This window comes from Rhododendron vialii, chromosome 4a, assembly GCF_030253575.1.
Source record: "Rhododendron vialii isolate Sample 1 chromosome 4a, ASM3025357v1".
Lineage (NCBI taxonomy): Eukaryota > Viridiplantae > Streptophyta > Magnoliopsida > Ericales > Ericaceae > Rhododendron > Rhododendron vialii.
Window position 1 is genome coordinate 17,713,576 of NC_080560.1, and position 22,684 is coordinate 17,736,259.

The 22,684-nt window shown below is 40.1% G+C and overlaps 1 protein-coding gene and 1 long non-coding RNA gene across 2 annotated transcripts; one reads left to right on the forward strand and one right to left on the reverse strand.

The window, feature by feature from the left end:
• The first annotated feature begins 3,957 nt into the window (after positions 1 to 3,957).
• On the forward strand, positions 3,958 to 5,737 carry LOC131322776 (uncharacterized). Its single transcript, XR_009198958.1, has 2 exons — positions 3,958 to 4,378; positions 4,653 to 5,737. It is a non-coding gene; the product is annotated as an uncharacterized LOC131322776 (long non-coding RNA).
• LOC131322775 (cysteine proteinase inhibitor 12-like) lies at positions 5,389 to 11,095 on the reverse strand. Its single transcript, XM_058354234.1, has 4 exons — positions 10,655 to 11,095; positions 8,936 to 9,155; positions 5,939 to 6,084; positions 5,389 to 5,774 (listed from the first exon to the last, which is right to left on the reverse strand). The coding sequence occupies exons 1-4, from the start codon at positions 10,880 to 10,882 to the stop codon at positions 5,637 to 5,639; spliced, it is 732 nt and encodes a 243-aa protein (XP_058210217.1). The 5' UTR covers positions 10,883 to 11,095; the 3' UTR covers positions 5,389 to 5,636.
• Positions 11,096 to 22,684: the final 11,589 nt, after the last annotated feature.

Below are 22,684 nucleotides of genomic sequence, written 5' to 3' on the forward strand. Positions count from 1 at the left end.
ATTAATTCTAATAGACCATTCTAGAAAGAAAATTAAGCTCACTTCTGTACTTAACAACCTATTAAAAAAAATTCAGCGCATAATTGCAAAAATTAAGAAAATGTCACTAATTTTTGGTGTTCCGAAGATGCTCATCGGTCATAGTTAGATATTGTGTGCTCTTAATGGGTAGTGGTGGTATGGTGATGAAGGATGATAATGAGGTCGCTAGGGGCCATACAAGAAAGTAGCCATTGTAGTAGAGGGTGTAGTTTGGTCCCAAAAAAATTAAATTTTAGTCTCTGTTTTAAAATATTAAGCATGTTGTTAAACTTGAAAAAGATAGAATAATTTTTAAAAAAAAAGGTGAATGAGGCTGGCTAGAAAAGAGAAATAGTAGTAATTAAATAGATGGTGGAAAAAATATCATGAATGTCCATGTTTGATTAAATTAAACCCGTTTAGAATTTCGAGGAAAGGCATTTAAATCACCCAAGGATATGACAAATATTATACTGTAGTAGGAGTAGCATTCAACTTGGATAATGACTGAAGCATTATTAATAGTGCTAATTGAAACTAACATGGTTAATCTGCATGGAAGTCACTAGCCGCAGGGATAATATATTGGGCATTACAGGAGTATATTAATTAATTAGGATTTAGTAGTAATGCATCATCGATTCTCCACATAGCTTTAAAAACACACGCGCGCGCACGCATGCCCCAAATTAATATAATCTGTTCCCTTTTGTTGTGACTCTCTAAGCACTCATAAAGACCCTTTGTCCTATTGTTAGGAAACATTAATCCAACAAGGCCTTTTTGATCAAGATTGGCACCCTCGGCCCAATCCACTGTCTCTTATTCAATTAATTATTCTTGGGAAAATTACAGCCTAAGACGTTTTTTGATAATTAATACCCGCCAATGACATACTGAGAATATTTGTTAATGCTGAAAATATCATTGACGGGTATTAATTATCAAACACGTTCTTGGCCGTCATTTTCCCATTATTCTTCCCTGCAATTATTATCATTTGAGATGGATCATGGATGCTACAGGGCACTCCCTGTAGTACACTCTATAAGGCAGAGCCGGACAGTCCATTTTGATAATTAATGGTTCAGATATGTTTGTTAACTTTTACCGATCAAAGTTAACCAATAAAAATTAACAAACATATATGAACCATTGATTACCGGGATGGCCGATCTGGATCTACCCTACAGAGTACACTATAGGAGCACCATGCCGCATCCTCCCATTTGAGATATGTTGTTCTGACTTTTTGTGGTTTGAAAAAACAATTGCATTCACATCGTGATATCAGATCTTGACACACACACACAACTGACGAGATATACGGAGAAAATTAACAACTGTGCTATACGCACAGATTTTTCAAAACAGACAGTCCCGTACAGATGAAATTTGGACCCATTTTGGGTTTCAAAAAAATAATCGGAGCCGTTCATTTTGTTCAAAACATCTTGTTTAAGGTCTCCGTAAAAAATCAGCTTATTTGAATGTCGGTAAGGGGGTTTACGAAACATCCAACTTTGCTTCAGAAAATAGCCTGTTTTCTAAAGCAAAGTTGGATGTTTCGTAAACCCCCTTACCGACATTCAAATGAGCTGATTTTTTACGAGGACCTTAAACAAGATGTTTTAAACAAAATGAGCGGCTCCGATTATCTTTGTGAGACCCAAAATGGGTCCAAATTCTCAACGTAGTTCATGCTAAGCCAAATCAAGTTTTTGATCTTTTGTAAACCAATTGGGGCTAGCTCAGTTGATTAGGACTCTTTTATCTTACTAGAAAATAAGAGTTCGAATCTCCCTACCTGCGTATGGGTATTATTAATTTCTCTTGTATTTGTTGGTGTTATTTGTTCTTTTAATGTGGGCTATTAGTTGGGTGGAGCTATAGTGATTGTGGCCTTGTTTCCTGTTTGATGTAATTGTGATACTTGTATTCTCATATCGTTTGTAGTCGGAAAAAAATAAAAAAATAAATCCGTTGATCTTTACACGTGTGAAGAAAGATGGTAATAAATAATAAGTTTAATGCAAATCAAAAGGTAGAATTAGTACAAATCAAAGATCCCTTGCATAAACTTTTTTTTTTTTTTTATAACTCAGGTGTCCCGGCCCCTTAGATAACATGCCATTTTCGTATATAAGTTACTCTAAAATGCCATGCAAGTACATGTACTATAGATATGTCATATGTATGGTGGAGAATGGATGATAAAATTGGTACAAAGTTAGAGTTGCTCTTTGGGTGAAAGGAAAATGCAATCTTCCCATCAGGTGCAACCTGGGCTGGATGGCATTAGAAAGCATAAGCTCTACTTCATGTCATATCTGTGCTGCTTGCGGCTTCTTGGATGTTGTTCTTCTCAGTTTTTTATCCAATTTTTGGTTGGATCACCCGTTTCGGTTTTTCTCTGTTTTTGCTCTTGGTTTAGGTTGTGGGTGAAAACCATCCCACTTCCTTTTCGTTGTTTTTTTTTTCTTTCTTTTCTTCTCTTCCATTGATGTAAGGATTATCGAGTTCTACCAATAAAATTCTCTTTGCCGAAATAAAAAAAAATCTTGGTACAACTTTGCTAATTCACACATGAACCTGCACACACACACACACTTTGTGCAAGTCATTGTCCGAATTGAGTGTGGTTTTAAACTTTTTATAGCTGAATTAGGCCAAATGTCTGTTGTACTCTGAGTGCCTTATATATGTCTTCAAAATGGGACCCTCCCGAAACTTATCGATGGATTTGTAGCGCTCAATCTGTAGGACTCGTTGAGTACATCATTAATATTGCCAAAATTCGAGTTAATCGAATATCAGTAACCATATGTTCAATCATGTTTGTCTCGAAAGCATTGTACAACAAGTATGATTTTGAAATTGAACCGTCTATTTATATTTAAAAGATAAAGTAATTTGATAATAGATTACTCATAGCTGATCAACCTAATTTATTTACGATACCAAATCACTCTAATGAACCACATACAAGCCGTCATTTATTTTTATTTTTTTCACAAGAAGACAAGATTTTATGATACCTTGAGTAAGAAATTACAAGATAATTACTTTTGTTTAGAAAAAAAAAAAAGTAATAATTTGAAGAAGGTGGGACTTTCTTTTTTTTCTTTCTAATCTTAGTGAGCGAGAGAGAAGAATGTGAACTTGTAGTAGTAGCTAATTAAATTAGAGAGAACTCCATAGTCTTGTGATGATGCATTAATTAGGAAACTACTGCTAAGCACTCTTCTTATCCATAACTGTAGCACTAATTACTTATTCTAGAAGTTTGAAGGCATTTTTAATCACCTGAAATGTTGCCTAATAGTGGAAGTATTGATTCGAATTAAAAAGTTTAGATCGAATCAATACATTTGCGTCACTCTAGGATTGTAGTGGTGGGTGGGTGGGTGGGTGGAATGTTGTTAATGGGGATTTTTCTTAATTAGATGCTGAAATGAATGGGATTTACATACCCGATTAAAAAAACTGAAAAGCACAATGATCAACATCCCAAGAAAGTATACGAGTTTCGAAAACTAAATAGTGGGTATGGCATCTCTCCCTCTCTCATCCCTGAACTCAAACATAGATATGCTAACAGATTTGTAGCCCAACGTCGCTTCCTTACCTCTTCCACATGGAAGGTGAAGGCTCGATTCTTACCAGGAAAGCAAGTATTTGGTGTGGCGGTTGATGCCCTTTGGACCTGTCCCACCCGTATGCCGCTTAGCGGTACCCCTTCTCCAAAAGAGTAGCCTAGACTAGACATCCATCTAGTGAAAAAAAATAAATGGATATGATATCGCCCACTCTCTTCGTAAAATTCTCATCCACTAATTTGCTCCTGTCACAAATGTAGAGATATGGTTCAAAATTCAACCAAAATATAGGATAGAAGTTGAATTTCGTCACAAATTTTTTTTTTGTTATGTCGCCAAAATGGTAATTATTGATAAGCTGAAATGATCCAAATACACGGAGGGAGTATAAATTACTCTAGAATACCATGCAAGTACATGTACTATAGAGATGTATGGAGGAGAGTGGATGGATGTTGCTGCTTAGCGACCACCAGGCCAACCTCTGGGGATTCACCTAGGGCAGTAGTTGGCCTCTTTTACCACGTAGTATTTGGAGTTTCACATTCAATGCCTAGGCTAAACATACACTTTACTGCAGTGAGACGTTAATTTCGGGCCCTGACATAGGTGTGGTGAGATTTCCTACTGATGACTATGTGATGCTAAGAGCAATACTAAGTAACAGATGCATAAAATAAGCTACTTGCATATTTTTATTAGTAAGAGTCTGCGTGGGCAGGTTTCTTTTTTTGTGTCTGTGAGGGAGAAGGGATAGTGTGACACCCTGCTTTCCGGTGGCCGGCAGTACTGCAAGAAGCAGGTTCCGTCCGGACAGAAGGGGGCAAGTCATGGTTTATAAGAAAAGATCTCTCCTACTTATACAAGACATTTTAAAGCCGTGAGGACGGGCCAAAGCGCATAAGAATTTCACAGTTAAGCGTGCTCATCCTGGGGTAGTCCAAGGATGAGTGACCTACTGGGAAGTCTATGGGATTTGGGCGTCCAAAGCGGACAATATTGTACAAAGATAGAACGGGTCGTTACAAATAGAGACAGAAAGAATATGAATATAGCACGACCAAATCTCCAATCTTCATGTTACTTGTGGCTCTAACACTAACAGAGAAGGATGACATTTCCCCATGGGCGTGGCTTTCAACCACAATAAATAAATGGTGAAATGGACAATCATTTCAGGTACATTTCATACCTTTGAATATGACTTCTAGTGCGTAAATTCACGGCTTATGTCAAGGCTCCTCGTCCAGTTGATTATCTGAGGAATAGACTGGCACAGCACGCCTCAACAGCAATGAATTCATTGCGCAACAACTGAATATGACCCTGGTCTCCTGTCCTCCTACAGAATATATGAATCTGAAATTTAGAGATCAGGGGGTCGACTCTTCCCAAATGCATTTTTGATTGTCATTATGATGCCAAACTTAATACAGTTACAATTACCGACTCTGTCTACCCTCATTTCACATTGCAAGGATTTCATTTTCGTTTCATTTTTTTGGGATCTGAACTCAACTTATCCTCTAAAAGTCTTTTCCTGCTTCAAGTTGCCTACGTCTTTCTTCAAAGAATTTCCTAAGATGTTTATGATATTATTTCACTTTCGTTTTCATTTCCTCTCTTTTCCTTTCACTGTGGAAAATCCAAGATCCAAACATAGGGTAACTTGATTTTGTATGCCAAAAGAAGTCGACATGAAGGAATAGCTGCTCCTATTTATAAAACTACAAGAAATTACATTCATTCATCAAAAATATACAGTCAATTAACACAAAACTAGAAGGCTTCAATAACATGATAACAAGCCAGTATAGTATAGAGTCGGCATCAACATTTCTTTAACAGCACAAAAGCGGTACAAGTTTACAGATTTACAACTACCAGCGGACCAAGTGCAAACGTTTTTTTCTGGTTCGATATCAGAGTAATCGTGAGAGAAACATCAGCACACGTTTAAAACATACGTGAAGTATTTATCTACATATCTCTATCACAATGGAAGCGGTAATACCTTCAGGAGTGATCTTCAACCATCTGGTTCACAAAAAACTTTCCTTCTATGCTCTTATTTACTATTACCTTGAACTTCACTTCTTTGGTTCCCCACTTAACCTTCAGAAGCATATCAAATTTGGTGTAGTTTTCAATTGCCTACAATGAACACAAGAATGATTGTCAATGTCATGTTATCCTTTTCATTTAGTATCGAACTCCAACGAGACATGGACAAAGATAGAAAGGGAGAGAAACTAACTAGTGAAATAAGGAGGAAAATTTTGACAACATAACACTGGGAAAAAAAAAACGTTGCTGACCTTAACCTTAGCTAGAAGGATCTCTAGCAGTTCATACGGAGAGAGGGAGTTGGACATCTGTTGAATGGTCTTCACAGCATGATATGCCGCACCTTTGACCACAGGATCATAAGTTGGCACAGGGCGCCATCCTTGTTCAGGACCATCTGATTACAGCAAAGGCGTGATTATTCCCTACTCATATATTCTATCAAGGAAGAGCGGAAAAAAGGACAAAAAACTCTAGATGTCAGATGAACCCTCAGTGAGTAAGGGTCAGATTGGCCACAACTAAAATTTTGAAGCTGCATCAGTGGATTTACAGTGAGGAGGAAGACAACTCTATGTTTCCAAGAGGTTAAGGGGACAAAGATACCTGGGAATCAACTGGGATACGGAATTTAGAAGAAAATTCTCGAAAGAGCTCATCCCATATTTGATATGAAGTATCTCAAAACTAGTATATGAGCCTTGGTGGCCTCTCCACTCAATTAATAATTGGTTTTGAATTAGATCCTTGACTTCTGGGCTAGATCCTTGATTTCGTCGTCAATTAAATCCCCCTTATTAGTGTCACAATTCCCCTTTTGCTAGACAGTCATCAGCTAATATGAGCCTTGGTGGCCTCTCCACTCAATTAATAATTGGTTTTGAATTAGATCCTTGACTTCTGGGCTAGATCCTTGATTTCGTCGTCAATTAAATCCCCCTTATTAGTGTGTCACAATTCCCCTTTTGCTAGACACTCATCCGCTAAGAAGCACGGATACGGATACGGGATACGGATACGATACGGATACGGGATTTTTTCAAAAAGTAGGATATGATACGTTGGGGAATACATTGTATATAAAAATAAAAATAAAAAATTCCATTATTGAATATAGGGAGAAAAAAAAAAAACCTAAATTCAAAGGAGAGAGATGACAGTCGAGCATTGTTAAAAAAAAAAATCTAAAATCAGATGAGAGAGATATTTACATGACACGTATATATATGTACAGTCATTTACAAATAAAGAGGTCCTTATTTCTCCATTCCTCCCATTTCCCGTTCGAATTTCAATGATCCGAGCCGCTCAATGTGTTCAGAACGTGATTTTAAGAGTACTCGCAAGGAATTAGCAAAAAAAATGACCAGGAAGGGCTTCATCCGAGCAGTTTTTATTTGAACCGTTCGATAAAAAACAAACAAAAACTGCTCGGATGAAGCCTTTCCGATCATTTTTTTTTTGCTGATTTCTCGCGAGTACTCTAAAATCACGTTCTGAACACATTGAGCGGCTTGGATCATCGAAATTCTATCGGGAGAGAGAGGTCCTTATTTTATTAAGTTAAGGTGGTCCTTATTACCCCCTACGTGACAACTCTACAGAGTGGGTGCAGCTACAAGTGCAAGAGCATGAGCGCGAAAGCACCTCTTTGCAACATATCTAGAGAGTGGGAGTATCTCAGAGCATTTATATCCATATACGTATATATCCATTATTATGTATATTGCAGTTTTCTATATCAAAGTGGTTGATATCTTGAAACTCTAGTACTTATCAAAATAAAAATAAAAAGATATCCTGAAACTCTAGTGCACACAACGTACTGTGTTTCTTACATGGTTGTTAAGTTACCCATTGTCTCATAAGCTTAAGTTGTTAGGAAATGATCCCAATAATGTACATCAAGCTAGCTAACACCCTCCCTCCCTCCCTCCCATGCAACCCCGTCTTGCACGTAGAGAGCATAAATGCAAAGGGGAGAAACATAATGCAAACAAGGAGTCAATGGAAATAGAGAGAGTCGAACCCAAGGCCTCTCCCAACCTGAGCTCTAATACCATGTTAACTTATTGATTGTCCCAAAAGCTAAAGCTTTTAGGAAATGCGCCCAACAATGTGTATCAAGCTATCTAACAATGATGCATAATACAAAACAAGATACTATCCCAGATTCGCGAGGTAGTCTCGTAGCATAAGTTTTTACACTCCATCTGTCAGGTCACACGTTCAAAGATGGGCAAGGCAAAGAAAGTCTTCATTTCTCTTCGGCATCCGTTCGGGTTGCTGTAAGGGCGTCTCTTACTCAGGTGAGCTTGCGCACATGGGCGACTTCTTGTTGGTTGAAACTTGAAAGGAAGTTTGTTTGTTAACTCGTGAATTAGATGTAGTCGGTCCCCAAATTTTGCCCATTTTCAATCTCAGGTCGTGAAAGTGCGACCTAATGTGCAGTTCAGGACCTAACATACATGGATTGTGTGACTTAGTATTCTGTCCCCATGCCAATAGGCACATTATCATGTTTAAATAAATATGCATCAGGATATTAAATTTCTGTACTCTGAACTGTTGGGGCGTAGCTTTGTTACACTAAGAATGGCTTGATCCCTTTCATCCAGGGGTAACGAAGTTCTTATAAATGACAAGATTGTGTAGAAAAAGGCGCAAAAGGGGAAGCTAATCTCGATCCATTGGGCGATGCAAAATAGCAAGAGGCTTTCAATCCACAATGATATAGGGACACAGAACGAAGGGAGACGCTTGTCGAGAAGCCTGTAGTGGGAATACAACAAAAACACATTCTGTCTGTCCCAAAACTTTTATCCCTTTTTGAGAAGTCAACATTGGAGGGGACACAACCATAACTGTTCAAAACATATGAATTTCCAAAATTACCCCTTTTTTAAGGCAATAATTATTTACTCCAATGCATTTGTCTCCCTCCACTTATTGTTTGTATTTGAATACGAGGATGAAGAGTAACAAAGGATATGGTTCAATTTTTCATCCTTGACTAGTCAAAATGGACAAGGATTACAGGATAACCAAAAAAGGAAGATGGACAATTTTTTTGGGACAGAGGGAGTGACTAACATCAAGGAATACCAGTATGCCTTCTTCCCGACCAAAAATAAAATAAAATAGAGGAAATCAAAGAGAAAACGAAAAGACTGCAGCATGCTAACAAACCTAATTCAAATATCATGGAATGTGCCTCCTCATTTTTCATCTATTAGATAATTCATTACCTCCCTTCAAACTGAAGTCAGCAGAAATATATGAATGGCCATCACACGTATGCTTGAATTCCTTCAACTGCTTAAAGTTCAACCACGGCTTCACCCAAACTTTTGCTTGATATATCTCTCTCTTACCAGCATCAATAGCCTCCAAAGTAAGATGGTACATCATACCAGCAACCACCTGTTCTTTGGCCTTCACCACTCGTGTGAACTCCAGAAGTGCATTCTGTACAAAAGGATTGTGTCAAAGAGATGCAAAAAATCACAATTAATGAACATGAGTAAATCTAGAAAAGTGAAAAGAGCATTACAAGAATGAGTAGACATGTAACGCCAGTATTGAACTATTAAAAAGGCATCCCTCCGGAAGCAAACTTTCTCTACTAAATAATCTTTATAAAAAGGCATCTCTCCGGAAGCAAACTTTCTCTACTAAATAATCTTTCTGCATAATTTTTCTTTTGCTGTAGGTTGTCATTTTTAATGAGATAAAAATTACAGGTACAAGTTGATAGATATGCCATTTCCATCTCCACCATCCAAAGCGTCATTCTTCAAATCAGTAAAACAACACACTAACTTGATTGCATAGAATTTGTTCAAAACCAAATAGAAAGAAATCATAATAAAGTTTACGAAGAAATGGTCATAGAAACCCGAATTTGACTGACCCGGAAATCATCCCAAACAAATAGTAACAAACCCAATGAAACCATGGAAAACACAATTAAAAGAAAAAAAAAAAAAAAAAAAGAAGCTACAAGACACACACAAGAAAAACACAAAACACCAAAAAAAAGATTTAAATTAAAATACTAATTTACCAATAGAACCATAAAAATAAGATTAACAAAGAACCTAAAGATAAAGAAAGCTGTCTCATACATAAATACATACCTGTGAACTATAAAAACATGTACCAGTCATTAAACAAAAACACATCCATAACATATCTACTTCCTTTCTCTATCGTCCAAGCATTAAATGAAAAGGCAATCCAGATACAGTTTACAGTCACATATCTATGAAGGGTAAATCAATTTGAGTCGAGACCTGTGAAGGCATGCTAATTGGTCAAGATTGATGAAAGAATACACCTAATATCATTTGATATGATTTTGAAACACAGTTATCTTGCAAAAAACAACACTAGATTGAAACCCATTTCAACCATTTTTATTACAATATAAATAAATGTGTTCTGGAATCATACCAAATGATATGCGATCTAACTTAATTTTTGCACGCATGATGCTCTCAATAAGTTCATAGAACGGTCCCAATCATTGAAGTGGGCATGGAAAAAACCATTTTCGGGCTGCGATTGTACTCTCTAATCCATTAGAAGGATTGGATAACCCAAAAAAGGGTTGTCTCCACTGGCCTTTGCTCCCATCCTCGAGGGTTGAGTTTGATCTTAAGGGTAGGCCAACCGGTTAGGAGGTTAAAGTTTAAGTGGGTAGCCTCATGGGCGCGTTCAGTGGTCCCACTCCTAGCTGCTTCTCACTATTTACTGTGGGTGTTCCCCGCTGCTGGCCTAGGTTGATTAGTCTCATCCCGTTTGGGTGTGAGGATACCTCCAATGTTGTAAAAGAAAAGGATTGGATAGGGGCTGGACCCTATAACTAAACACCGATATGGAATTAAAGAACAAAAAAAAAACATCTAATGGGAAAAGAAACAAAACAAAACAAGGTAAGAAATTTAAAAGACCTCTCGAAGTACCTCTTTCTTGTTGTGTTCATCGACGGCGAATCGGCCAATACTCTCGATCTCGGCGCTGTTTTGCATCCCTGCGACATCGCGAACGCCACCTACGACGACGGGTTTCATCCTGATGAGACCGTCGTCTTTGGAAAACCCTAGATCACAGAAAGCAGAGAGCACGACCAACAACATAAGTGACACGGATCCGACCAAACGATAGGGGTTACAGAGCTTCATCATCGTCATCTCTCCCACTTGCGTTTCAGAATTCACAGAGTGATGGATTAATCGAATTTCTTTCGAATTCCAGATGCGTGCGTGGGTCTGAAAACCTTGCTTCGGAATTGAGGATTTGATTGTTCGGGTTTCTGTCGCTTGTGTTGGGTCGGTTTGACCCGATTGTCCCTCTTTTTTTTCTTCTTTTTTTTTTTTTTTGACAAGTCGAAAAACCGATTGTCCCACTTGACTTACGTATAACTTAAACGAGTTTATGAATAGAGTACCGATTTTATTTAGTTGTACGTTATATGTATCGGTGTTGGTGAAAAATCGGATACTGTTGCGAATTTATCACTACTATTGTTATTTTTTCTACATAAAAGAATTTAGTATAACATAGTCATTTATGAACAAGAAAAATAAATTTAGAAGTAAGTCGGTAACGTCCGAACATTCACTACTGGCCAGTATTGACCATTAATTGAAGAGAAAAATAAAATTAGCCAGCCTAGTCCGATACTAAATAGTACGGTCGGTATCGACTGGTATTTGAGCTGCAAAATTAAAAAATGTAAGATACCGAATTTGGTTAATACCAGTACGTACCATCTGGTAAGGTACGAGATTCAAAACCTTGGGCAAAAATTAGGAGAACTATATTTCACCTGTTTCTATTTTTAAACATGATATTTACTTTGAGGTTTGTAAATTTATTTCCATTTGGTTTGAGAGAGAAGATGAAAGAGAGAAAATGGCAAAATGGAGTTTCAACCCACGCTAAAATTTTCCTTTTCATTTTCCTTCTTAATCATTTTCCTTTTTTTTTTCTCACTCTCCACAAGTTCTGAATGGAGCATTGGCCAATTCACGATGTATTAACTTTCTCTTATGACATATTGAACTCGCAATTTCATATCACTACGTAACCGTTAAAACTTTTTAAAATCATTTTTTAGATTATAATTAGTGTCTAATAACTACTAGAGAGAGCATCGATCTTTTATAGTACTAACGCATGGCACGTGCTCGATATCCATCACCATATGTTGTTAAAAAAATTATTATTTCTGATAGAAAGACTCGCAAATATTAATATACGGTTTTGTTAAAAAATTTACTACTACTTTTGTTGATTAATAAGATCAATTTCGCCAACAAACAAAAAACATCATTGTCCACCATTTCTTATTATGCTTCTATTATTCATAAAAACCTGAGAAATATTGTAAGTATTTCTATTCCCATATCATTAACATTGTCTGTCTAATACTTTTATATAAATCTTCATTTTGCATCTATGTCGTCTTAGCGTTGGATCCCATAAGTCCAGACTTATTATTTAGTATATTTAATTTTCTTCATTACCAATATTGACTGTGTTATGCCGAAACGTTAACAAACTCAGAAAATGACGTGATTAATTGCTTTGTAATTGAACAAACCACAGAAGAGAGAGAGAGAGAGAGAGAGAGAGAGAGAGAGAGAGAGAGAGAGAGAGAGAGAGAGAGCAATCACAGAGAACACAGAGATATACGTGATTCGGTAATGAATACCTAGGGCAGTCAGACGATCAAGGGTTTCACTATACGGAAGTAATCGGATGCCCAAAGGGATACAGATGAGATCTCTCAGAGTTCCTCTCTTTGCCTCTCACAGAAAAGCTGTTGTGAATGCAATACTATAAGCAAAAAACTCTAAAATATGCTTATATACTAATCTGTCCTATCCACGCTGGTCCATACCAACTGTGTGCTGGGCCGGACCAAAAAATCAGCAAGCTCCAGAAACGTAGAACATGCGCTAGTCTGGACCACCAGGGCCTTGGTTCGGACCACGGAGGTTGAGAAGTCCAAAATGAGCCAAAAACTACAAATCTCCACCTTGGCAAGATATTGGACTACGAACCAAAAAATCAGACATGCAACAACCAGAAAATTAGATAACCAGAATACCCAAACGAATCGTGCTCTGACTGCCATCAGAGCGCCCAATGGCGCATGCACCCGAACGTGCTCAGATTTGCTGCATGTGGATCAAGTCCACACAACGCTGGAACTTGACCCCAGTGACAACCTTAATCATCATATCAGCCGGATTGTCCGCAGTACCAATCTTCTCCAACAGAATATCCCCCTCATTAATGATCTCACGAACAAAGTGAAAACGGACATTAATATGTTTGGTCCGAGCATGATGCACCTGATTCTTTGCAAGATGAATTGCACTTTGACTGTCACAATGAACAACGACGTGATCTTACCCAACACCCAAATCAGCCATCAACCCATGCAACCATATCGCCTCCTTTATGGCTTCAGACACAGCCATATAGTCGGCCTCGGTAGTGGACAGTGCAACCGTCGACTGCAAAGTACATCGCCAACTCACAGGCCCACCAGCCATGGTAAACACATACCTAGTTGTTGAACGACGCTTATTCACCCGCATAATCCGAGTCCACAAAACTAGAAACCAGATCACAAACTGATGCGCACCTTTAGAACTTCAAACCCAAATTCACGGTCCCCAGAACATACCGCAAAATCCACTTAGCCACTTGCCAATGCACCTTACCAGGATCGTGCATGTAACGACTAACCATACTGACGGCCTGTGCCAAATCAGGCCTCATGCAAACCATGACGTACATCAGACTTCCAACCAAGCTTGCATAAGGAACGGTCCCCATGTATTTTCGTTCCTCATCTGTAGTGGGAGATAGCGAAGCACTAAGCTTAAAATGGGGAGCCAGTGGTACGCTCACCGGTTTTGAACTACCACCTACACCGAACCGCTCAAGCACCATCAGGTTGAGACATAAAAATCTCTTCCTCCAAATCACCATGTAGGAATGCAGTTTTAACATCTAACTGAGCCAACTCCAAATCAAATTGAGCTACCAAAGCTAGCAAAATGGGAATTGAAACATGTTTCACAACAGGAGAAAATACCTCATTGTAGTCGTAGCCCTTGGCTACCAGCCTAACTTTGAAGCGAATACCACCCTTCCTTGTTGACTCTTCCTTCTTGGTGTAGACCCATTTGCAACCAATCTCCTTCTTACCTTCGGAAGCGGAACCAAATCCCATGTCTGATTCTTGTGAAGAGAAGTCATCTCCTCACCCATTGCTTTCTTCCATTCCAAAGTTTCTGGACTACCCATAGCTTCTTTGAAAGTGGACGGGATATCAGCATCTATAACCGGCAATGCATAGGCAACCATATCAACATACCTTACGGGTACACGGATGACCCTTTTGGGTCAAGATGTTGCAATGGAATTTTTCTGCTGCTGCTGTTGTGAAGAACTGTCTGCTGGAACTTCACCCTCAACCGTATCACTATCATTTGATTCAACCCCACTGTCTTCTTCAACTGACTAAATCGGATCTTGAGGAACCACCGAGGTCTCTAACTCCACCTGTTTCTGAGCAACTTTATTACCCACAACCTACACAGGTGGCTTGACCATCTCAGATTCATTGAAGGTCACGTCGCGGCTAATGATCGCCTTCTTTGAATTGAGACACCCAACTTGTGTCCCTTAACACCCTTCATAAAGCCCAAGAACAATGCCTTCCTGGCTCTAGGATCCAGCTTTGATTCCCTAACATGATAATAAGCAAGACAACCAAAAATATGTAAGGAATCATAATCTGATGCAGGTTTACTTGACCATACCTCCAATGGTGTTTTACCCTTAAGTGCAACGGATGGCAAACGGTTGACCAAATGACATGCATACGTCACTGCTTCGGCCCAGTACTATCTACCCAAACCAGAAGTCGATAGCATACACCGCACCTTGTCCCGTAAAGTACGGTTCATCCTCTCTGCCACACCATTTAGCTGTGGTGTGCCTCTCACCGTAAAGTGTCGTGCTATACCAAATTTTTCACAAATATCGAAGGGAGGATCAGATCGATACTCTCCCCCATTATCTGATCTGAGGCGCTTGACCTGTCTACCTGTCTGGGTCTCAATCAACTTTTTCCACTTAAGGAAAATATCACGCACCTCATCTTTATGTTTCATGATATAAATCCAAACACGGCGAGAGAAATCATCAACGAATGAAACAAAATAATATTTACCACTCAAAGAAGCAAACCTAGCTAGCCCCCAGACATCCGAATGAATGTAGTCAAGTGTACCTTTCGTTTGGTGAATAGCAGTGCCGAACTTGACTCTAGTCTGCTTCCCCAGAACACAATGTTCACAGAAATCTATCTTGCAAGTCTTGGCACCTTTCAGCAAATTCTGCTTCAGCAGGCCTTACATGGCCTTTTCGTCAGCATGACCCAAACGCATGTGCCACAGTCTGGTAGTGTCCGAATCATCCTCCCCGACGTTGCTATAGACGGCAGTTGACCCATCTACAACTGCAATACCCTGTAGGTAATACAAATTGTTCTGTCGAATGCCCTTCATCATAACCATAGCACCTTTTGAAACCTTTAGAGCTCCACCTCCAATGGTAATCCGGTAACCTGTGGAGGCTAAAGTACCCAGCGATATCAGATTCTTCTTTAAGTCCGGTACATACCGAACATTAGACAAAATACGAATGGACCCATCATGTAGCTTCAGCTTGATCTTCCCTACCCCGATTGTCTTACAGGCATGATCATTACCCATAAACACTGCTCCACCATCAACCATGTCAATGCTGGAAAACCAATCCTTGTTAGGACACATATGGTAGGTACAGCCGGAATCCAAAATCCATTGATCAAATTGACAAACTAGCGACGAACCCAACAGAGCTAAATTAGAATCATTATCTTCATCAGAATATACTATGTTGGCCTTGGAACTATCCTTGCCCTTTTTCTTAGGACAATCTTTCTTCCAATGGCCCTTCTCACGACAATAGGCACATTCATCCTTAGCAACTCTACCAGAAGTTGAGGTCCCTCTCCCCTTAGAGTTGGAGCAACCTTGATTACTGCTATTCTTCCTATTTTCAGACCTGCCCCTGACAGATAAGGCTTCTCCAGAATCTCCATGTGCCTGCATATCCCTCTTGCGATAATCATTATTCACAAGAGCATTGGAGACATCATCAAATTTAATGGTATCCTTCCCATACATTAAAGTGGTAGACAGATGGTCATAATCTTTGGGCAAGGAATTTAACAAAAGCAGGGTTTTATCCTCATCTAGAATCTCAACATCTAGTTTCAACAAATCAACAAGTATTTTATTATAATCATTCAAGTGCTCGGTCATTGATATACCTGAACGACACTGAAACCTAAAGAGTTTCTTCTTCAGATAAAGGCGATTCTCCACGCTCTTGGTCAGGTACTTGTCCTCGAGCTTTTTCCACAGGACCTTCTCATTCGTTTCTCGCATAATAAAATACTTATGACCTTTGGCAAGACACATCCTGATAAAACCGCACGCCTGACGGTTGAACCCATCCCAATCCCTTGCATCAAGGTCCTCAGGCTTGTCTTCCAAAGTAAAATCCAACTCCTGTTGGATCAGAACATCCATAACTTCGCACTGCCACATACCGAAGTTATTTTTGCCATCAAGTTTTTTCACATCAAACTTCGCACTCGACATAATCGGCCTCGAAGCCCCAGGCCGATAACTCGATTAAGTTTTGGTGGATTCTCCATCTTTTGGAGTTTTACCAGATTTACCGGATTCTTCAGACATCGTTCTTCAATAACAAAGCAAAAATCACAAGAAACAAACCCTAGATCGAAAACCTAGGGCTCGGATACCAGCTTGTTGTGCGGAAGCGTTAACAAACTCAGAAATTGACATGATTAATTGCTTTGTAATTGAACAAACCACAAAAGAGAGAGAGAGAGAGAGAGAGAGAGAGAGCGCGCAATCACAGAGAATACAAAGATATACGTGGTTCGGTAATGAATACCTACTCCATGGGCAGTCAGATGATCAAGGGTTTCACTATACGGAAGTAATCGGATGCCCAAAAGGCTATAGATGAGATCTCTCAGAGTTCCTCTCTTTGCCTCTCACAGAAAAGCTATAGTGAATGCAATACTATAAGCAAAAAACCCTAAAATATGCTTATATACTAATCTGTCCTGTCCACACTGGTCCGGACCAAGTGTGTGCTGGGCCAAACCAAAAAATCAGCAAGCTCCAGAAACGTAGAACACGCGCTGGTCTGTACCACTAAGGCCTTGGTTCGGACCACGGAGATTGAGAAGTCCAAAATGAGCCAAAAACTACAGACTGCTTCCATAGTTTCTTCATAGTGACCATCAAATTATATTTTCTGATCTCCTCCAAATAAATTCAGATTGTTTTGATGAAAAACTGGAAAAAAAAAAATCAAAAATCAACTCAGCTTAATTGATTTTAATTTCCCATTATTATCCCATACATCATAAAGAATGGTAATGTCATTTGAACTACCTTGATTAAAATCAAGTTTTCTTAATGTATGGTTGCACATATCTGAAGTAGAAGTAAAGAAGACTCTCCTAGAGGTGTTTTACTATTATTTAGAATTCTAGCTCCCAAGTGTGCAACTAGACCAAAGGCTAAAGCCAGAACAAGACAAAGTAAGGCCAAGGGGATAGCCTTGAATCCCCAAAGGAAACAGGCACACGAAAAACCAACCGCTAAAAACTGGTCTTAGAAACATGAGACCAGAGACAAAGAAACACTTCCAAGACACATTTGCCTAGACTATCAAAGAGGAAGGAAAAGTAACCCCAGCCACCCCTACTTCCATGAAGGTACAAAGTCCCTCCAACACCTTTTTGACCTCATCACAATGAAGAAGCTTCTTCCATCATACTAAACAAGCTCTGATGTCAAAATCTGTCCTTTTTTTTTGTAGCAAGCCAATTTTGAACCGAAAAGCCCTTCCAAAGCTATAAAGTTTTCCTTTTCCTGAGGATTTTAAACGCATTACATGTTCCCTCCATGGACTGCCACCAAAAGGAGTTGCGTTTTCCCGGGTTTTTTTTATAGCAAGCTGATTTTGAACTGTAGACCCAAAAAGTGAAAATTTGATTTGGAGAGCCTAATTATAAATGGGTAGGATAAATAAGTAGTTAAGGAGTCAAACAGGCTTTTGAAACCTGGGTCATCTCGTTAAATCATTGATCTCGGTACTAGATGTAGCTTCTCCGGCGGACAAGATGCCTACCATCACCTTTTTTACGTAATCAGAATGAAGAAGCTTCTGTTGGAATGTGAAGACAATAAGTTATTGTGACCTTGGTCCGGACCACCGTGAGATTGGTCCGGACCACCGCGAACAGAATTCAGTTTTGAAGCTACTGGAATTTTGGTCCGGACCAAAGGTAAAGCTGGTCCAGACCAGCAGGACGCGAGAAAAGCCTTTTTTAGGATTTTTTGGTGTGCTGACTTGCTTGGACTATAAAAGCAAAGTTAGGGTTGCCTCCCATTGTAACGTTGTTCATCTTTTCATCATAGTGAACCCTCCAACACCTCATGGAGTACGATTAGGCAAATTGCTTAAGTTAGAACCACATATATCGCGTGTCTTGTCTGTAGGGAGGTATTCCCGAATAAGATAAAACAATGGCCGAACACGTGGTACGAAAAACCACGGGATAAATAAGATAAAAAACACCATGAGCGGTGATCGGCGATATAAACAAATGGCATGAAAAGTCGTTGGTCCAAGCTGTTTGTTCGGCAGAAAGGGACATGAGGTGACCGGTTCAGGTGGTCTGTTCGGCGATGAGATAGCCGAACAAGGAAAGAACTCCAGTCAAAAGTAGGAACAGAGGAAGTACTCTGAAAGATTCCAGAACCATAAGATCCCGTAAGGGATAAGATCCCGAGAGTATAGGATCTGAAAAAAATACCCAACGAGAATGGGATGTTCGGCCAGTTATGGAAAAGAGTCCTAAAAGGACTCTTAAGTAATAAAACTGATAAGGGACCGAAAATCCAAGATATCCAGAGTTTCCTATACGAGATAGGAATCCTAGGGCAACAGGGATGCTTGGGCGGCAAGCATATATGATTCTATAAATACGAGGTAAACCTAGAGGCAAAAGGTACGCAATACATGGCATTCATATTGTTTTCCTACTAATAATTAGGGTTTTTCTGCTAAGTACGTAATACTAACTGAGGCAACGGATTGCCTTTGCCACGAGAGGCAAAGGTGCACTCACCCCTCGTTTGTTTTACAAATTAGGGTTCCGACAAGAAGCTAGGCTTTCGGTCAAGCATCGCGTGAGATTGTTATACCAATATATTGCTATTCATAGAGGACAGTTTTTGTCCACCTACAATTGGCGCCGTCTGTGGGAAACGAAAGAGTTCCCTTTGAAATACGACCATGGTGGAAGTAGATCCAGCAACACCACACGATCCGAAGAATCTGCTAGATGGAGGAAGAGATAAATCTCTATTCGGGGCTCCAAAAAAGCCCGAAGTAGGACCTAGAAGGACCACGAGCAAGGGTCGCCCCCTTACTGATCATGACAACTCAAAAAATAGAGAGGGAAGAACAACCTTAAGATCCACGAGAAGGAGTAAATCCCATCAAAGAGATGAGTCGGTTACACACTTAAAAAGTGTGCACTACAGCGAGGATGTCCTCGATAAAAAGAGGCAGGAAATCGAGGAATACGCTCTTTTAATCAAGAAATGAGAGTACAAGATCCGGGAGTTAGAAAGGATCCGAGAACACCAGGAGGACTCTGGACTCTCACGGAGCAATTCCAGGGGAGATGAGTATACCATGGTGAAATACAGAAAGGCTCATTCACGAGGAAGAAGGAGCAGAAGCAGAAGTCCCACCCCAAGGCGACATAGAGTTTCTCCCCAAAAAGAGAGGAGCCGAACACCAGAACGGCGAAGGGCTTCTTCAAGGAGAAGAAGGAGCAGGTGCCGAAGTTCTACCCCTGAAGAGGAGGGGACCAGAAAACATCATAGGGACAGGTACGAGAGACCTGATTCCGATTGGGAAAAAAATAGACCCAATAAGACAAAGGGACTAGAAGACGAGACCATGACTGCACGGAAGGCACTCAGTAATATTGCATCTTTCCCCTTTTCAAGGAAGCTACAGGATGCTAGGTTGCCGAGCAGGGTAAAGCACGGGACGTTTGTCCTCTATGAGACAGATGCTGATCCTGTGGCACACATCCAGCACTACCAGCAGGCAATGTTTATGCATGAAGGGGATGATGCAATTATGTGCAAGATGTTCCCATCAAGGTTGGGGAAGGTGGCTTTATCTTGGTTTCATAAGTTGGGTCCACGCTCCATCCGAGGATGGGTGCATTTGGCCGAAGAATTCACTGCCCGGTTCTTGACTAGCATAAAGGCCCTAAAGACTTTTGAGAGCCTCTCCGTTATGAAGCAAGGAGATGATGAGCCGATCAGGAGCTACGCAAAAAAGTACTGGGAGAGTTTCAATGAGATTGAAGGTTGCAGTGAAGAGTACGCGATAACAACGTTCAAGACCGATTTACCTATTTAGGGGGAGCTGCGTAAATCCCTGAACATGAGTCCTGTGCGAACACTGGCAAAATTAATGGAGCGGATAGAGCAGCACGCCAGAAACGAGGAGGACATACTTCGGGAGAATGGTAAGATAGCGGTCGAGCAGGTAAAGGGGCTTGTGAAGAAAGCAGATAAGCCAGAACCCAAAACCTACCGAGAGAGGAAAGACTATAGGCAGGCAAAGAAAGAGCCATACAAGGACAAACAGGCTCTGGATCCCAAGTCTTTCTTTTCAATAAACACAGTTTGGAAAGAACCCATCTATAGGATTATTTATCGAATAAAGAATCAGCATTACTTCAAGTGGCCTCCAAGTCTAGGTGAAAATAAAGATGCAAAACGTGCTACGAATCAGCACTGTAGCTATCACAAGGACTAGGGCCACATGACTGAAGACTGTGAGATGTATAAGAAGCATCTTGATGATCTGGTCTCTCATGGCTACCTCAAGGAATTTATCCAGGAGGACCCAAAAGATAAAGGGAATGCCTTGGAGATGGATTACGAATAGAATCCTAAGGGGATAATCCATATGATACATGGATTAGCCATGCCTTATACGAGAAATGAGGTTAGGCTTCTTTAGAAGCAAATCAAACACGACCAGCATGTTATGCGGTTAGGAAAGAAAAGAGGATGAGAAGACGACAAATGCAACGATGGCATAGTTTTTACAGATGAAGACTTGGAAGAAGTCCAAGTGCCTCACAATGATGCTTTGGTCATAACTCTACGAATTAAGGAATATGACATTGAAAGAATCCTAGTGGATTCAGGGAGTTGCATAGAGGTGATATATATGATGATGTGTTCAAGAAGTTGGGTCTGGCCTAGAAAGATTTGGAGCAATTCACAACACCCTTGGTCGGGTTTGGTGTAGGTGCCGTCTGGCCCCTGGGGAAAATAACGTTGCCTGTCTGGGCTGGATCAGTGGTATTGAGAACAGACTTTCTGGTGGTAGATGTTCTTTCTTCCTATAACGCAATTATAGGAAGAACCTGGTTGCACAAGATGAGAGCCATCTCTTCTACTTATCACCAAATGGTGAAGTTCCCAGGGTCTAACGGGGTTGAGAAAATAAAGGGTAATCAGAAGGTAGCCCAACAGTGTTTAATTTCCACCATTAAAAAAGTCCCAAAGGCCATCATGTTCACACGTTAGAAGTATCGGATCAATCGACTATCGAGGACGTCTGTAGAAGTCCGACAGAAAAAGTGGTTGAAGGCCTGAAGAAGATACAAATCAACGAGACTAATCCTGAAAGAAGAGATGCCCGGAGTAGATGCAGATGTGATCTGCCACTACTTAAATGTTGATCCACAACACAAGCCAGTCATTCAAAAGAAGAGAAGGGCAGCCGTGCAGCATGTTGATGCTGTGATCGAGGAGGTAGAACGTTTGTTGGAAGCCAAAGCAATAAGGGAAATTTACTATCTAGAATGGCTATCCAACACCATGGTCATAAAAAAGAAGAATGGAAAATGGCGTATCTGTGTGGATTTCACAAATTTAAACAAAGCATGCCCAAATGATAGCTTTCCTCTTCCAAGGATAGACCAGTTGATGGATGCAACCGCTGGGTACGAACGGATGAGTTTTCTCGATGCGTATCGAGGATATCATCAAATTGCCATGTTTTTTTTTTTTTGCTCGGCACAAATTGCCATGTTTTGGCTTGATCAGGAGAAAACTTCTTTCATTACGCCACGAGGGATGTACTGTTATAGTGTCATGCCCTTTAGATTGAGGAATGCAGGGGCAACATATCAAAGACTGGCAACCATCATGTTCAAAAAGCTGCTTGGCAAAACTATGGAAGTTTACATAGACGATATGGTGGTAAAAAGTAAAACGAGCCAATGCCATATAGCAGATTTGAAGGAGGCTTTTGACATCCTGAGGAAGTACAAATTAATGCTCAACGCCTCGAAATGTGCATTTGGAGTCAGCTCTAGGAAGTTCATAGGCCATCTGGTGACTGTAAGAGGGATCGAAGCTAACCCTGATCAAATAACAACCTTGCAAAGGCTGCAAAGTCCCAAAACCACCAAGGAGGTCCAGAGGTTGACTGGAATGGCTGCAGCACTCAACAGATTTATCAGCAGGTCAAGTGATACGTGCAGACCCTTCTTTCAGTTGTTGAAAAAGAGGGAAGGATTTGAATGGGGAGCGAAGTGCGAGCAAGCCTTCCAGGACCTGAAGAAGTATTTGGCCGAGGCCCCACTTTTGTCAACTCCACTGCCAGGTGAGTCTTTAATTGTGTATTTGGCTATTTCTGAACATGCTGTAAGTGCAGTCCTATTAAGGGATATGGGATCCGAGCAAATCCCTCTCTATTACATG

Excerpts from the sequence above, each read along its gene's own strand:
- LOC131322775 (XM_058354234.1), bottom strand. The coding sequence starts at position 10,882 with ATGACGATGATGAAGCTCTGTAACCCCTATCGTTTGGTCGGATCCGTG. Across the intron at positions 9,156-10,654 it reads ATGAACACAACAAGAAAGAG|AATGCACTTCTGGAGTTCAC; the intron begins GTACTTCGAGAG and ends CCTTTTGTACAG. Across the intron at positions 6,085-8,935 it reads TGACTTCAGTTTGAAGGGAG|ATGGTCCTGAACAAGGATGG; the intron begins GTAATGAATTAT and ends TGCTGTAATCAG.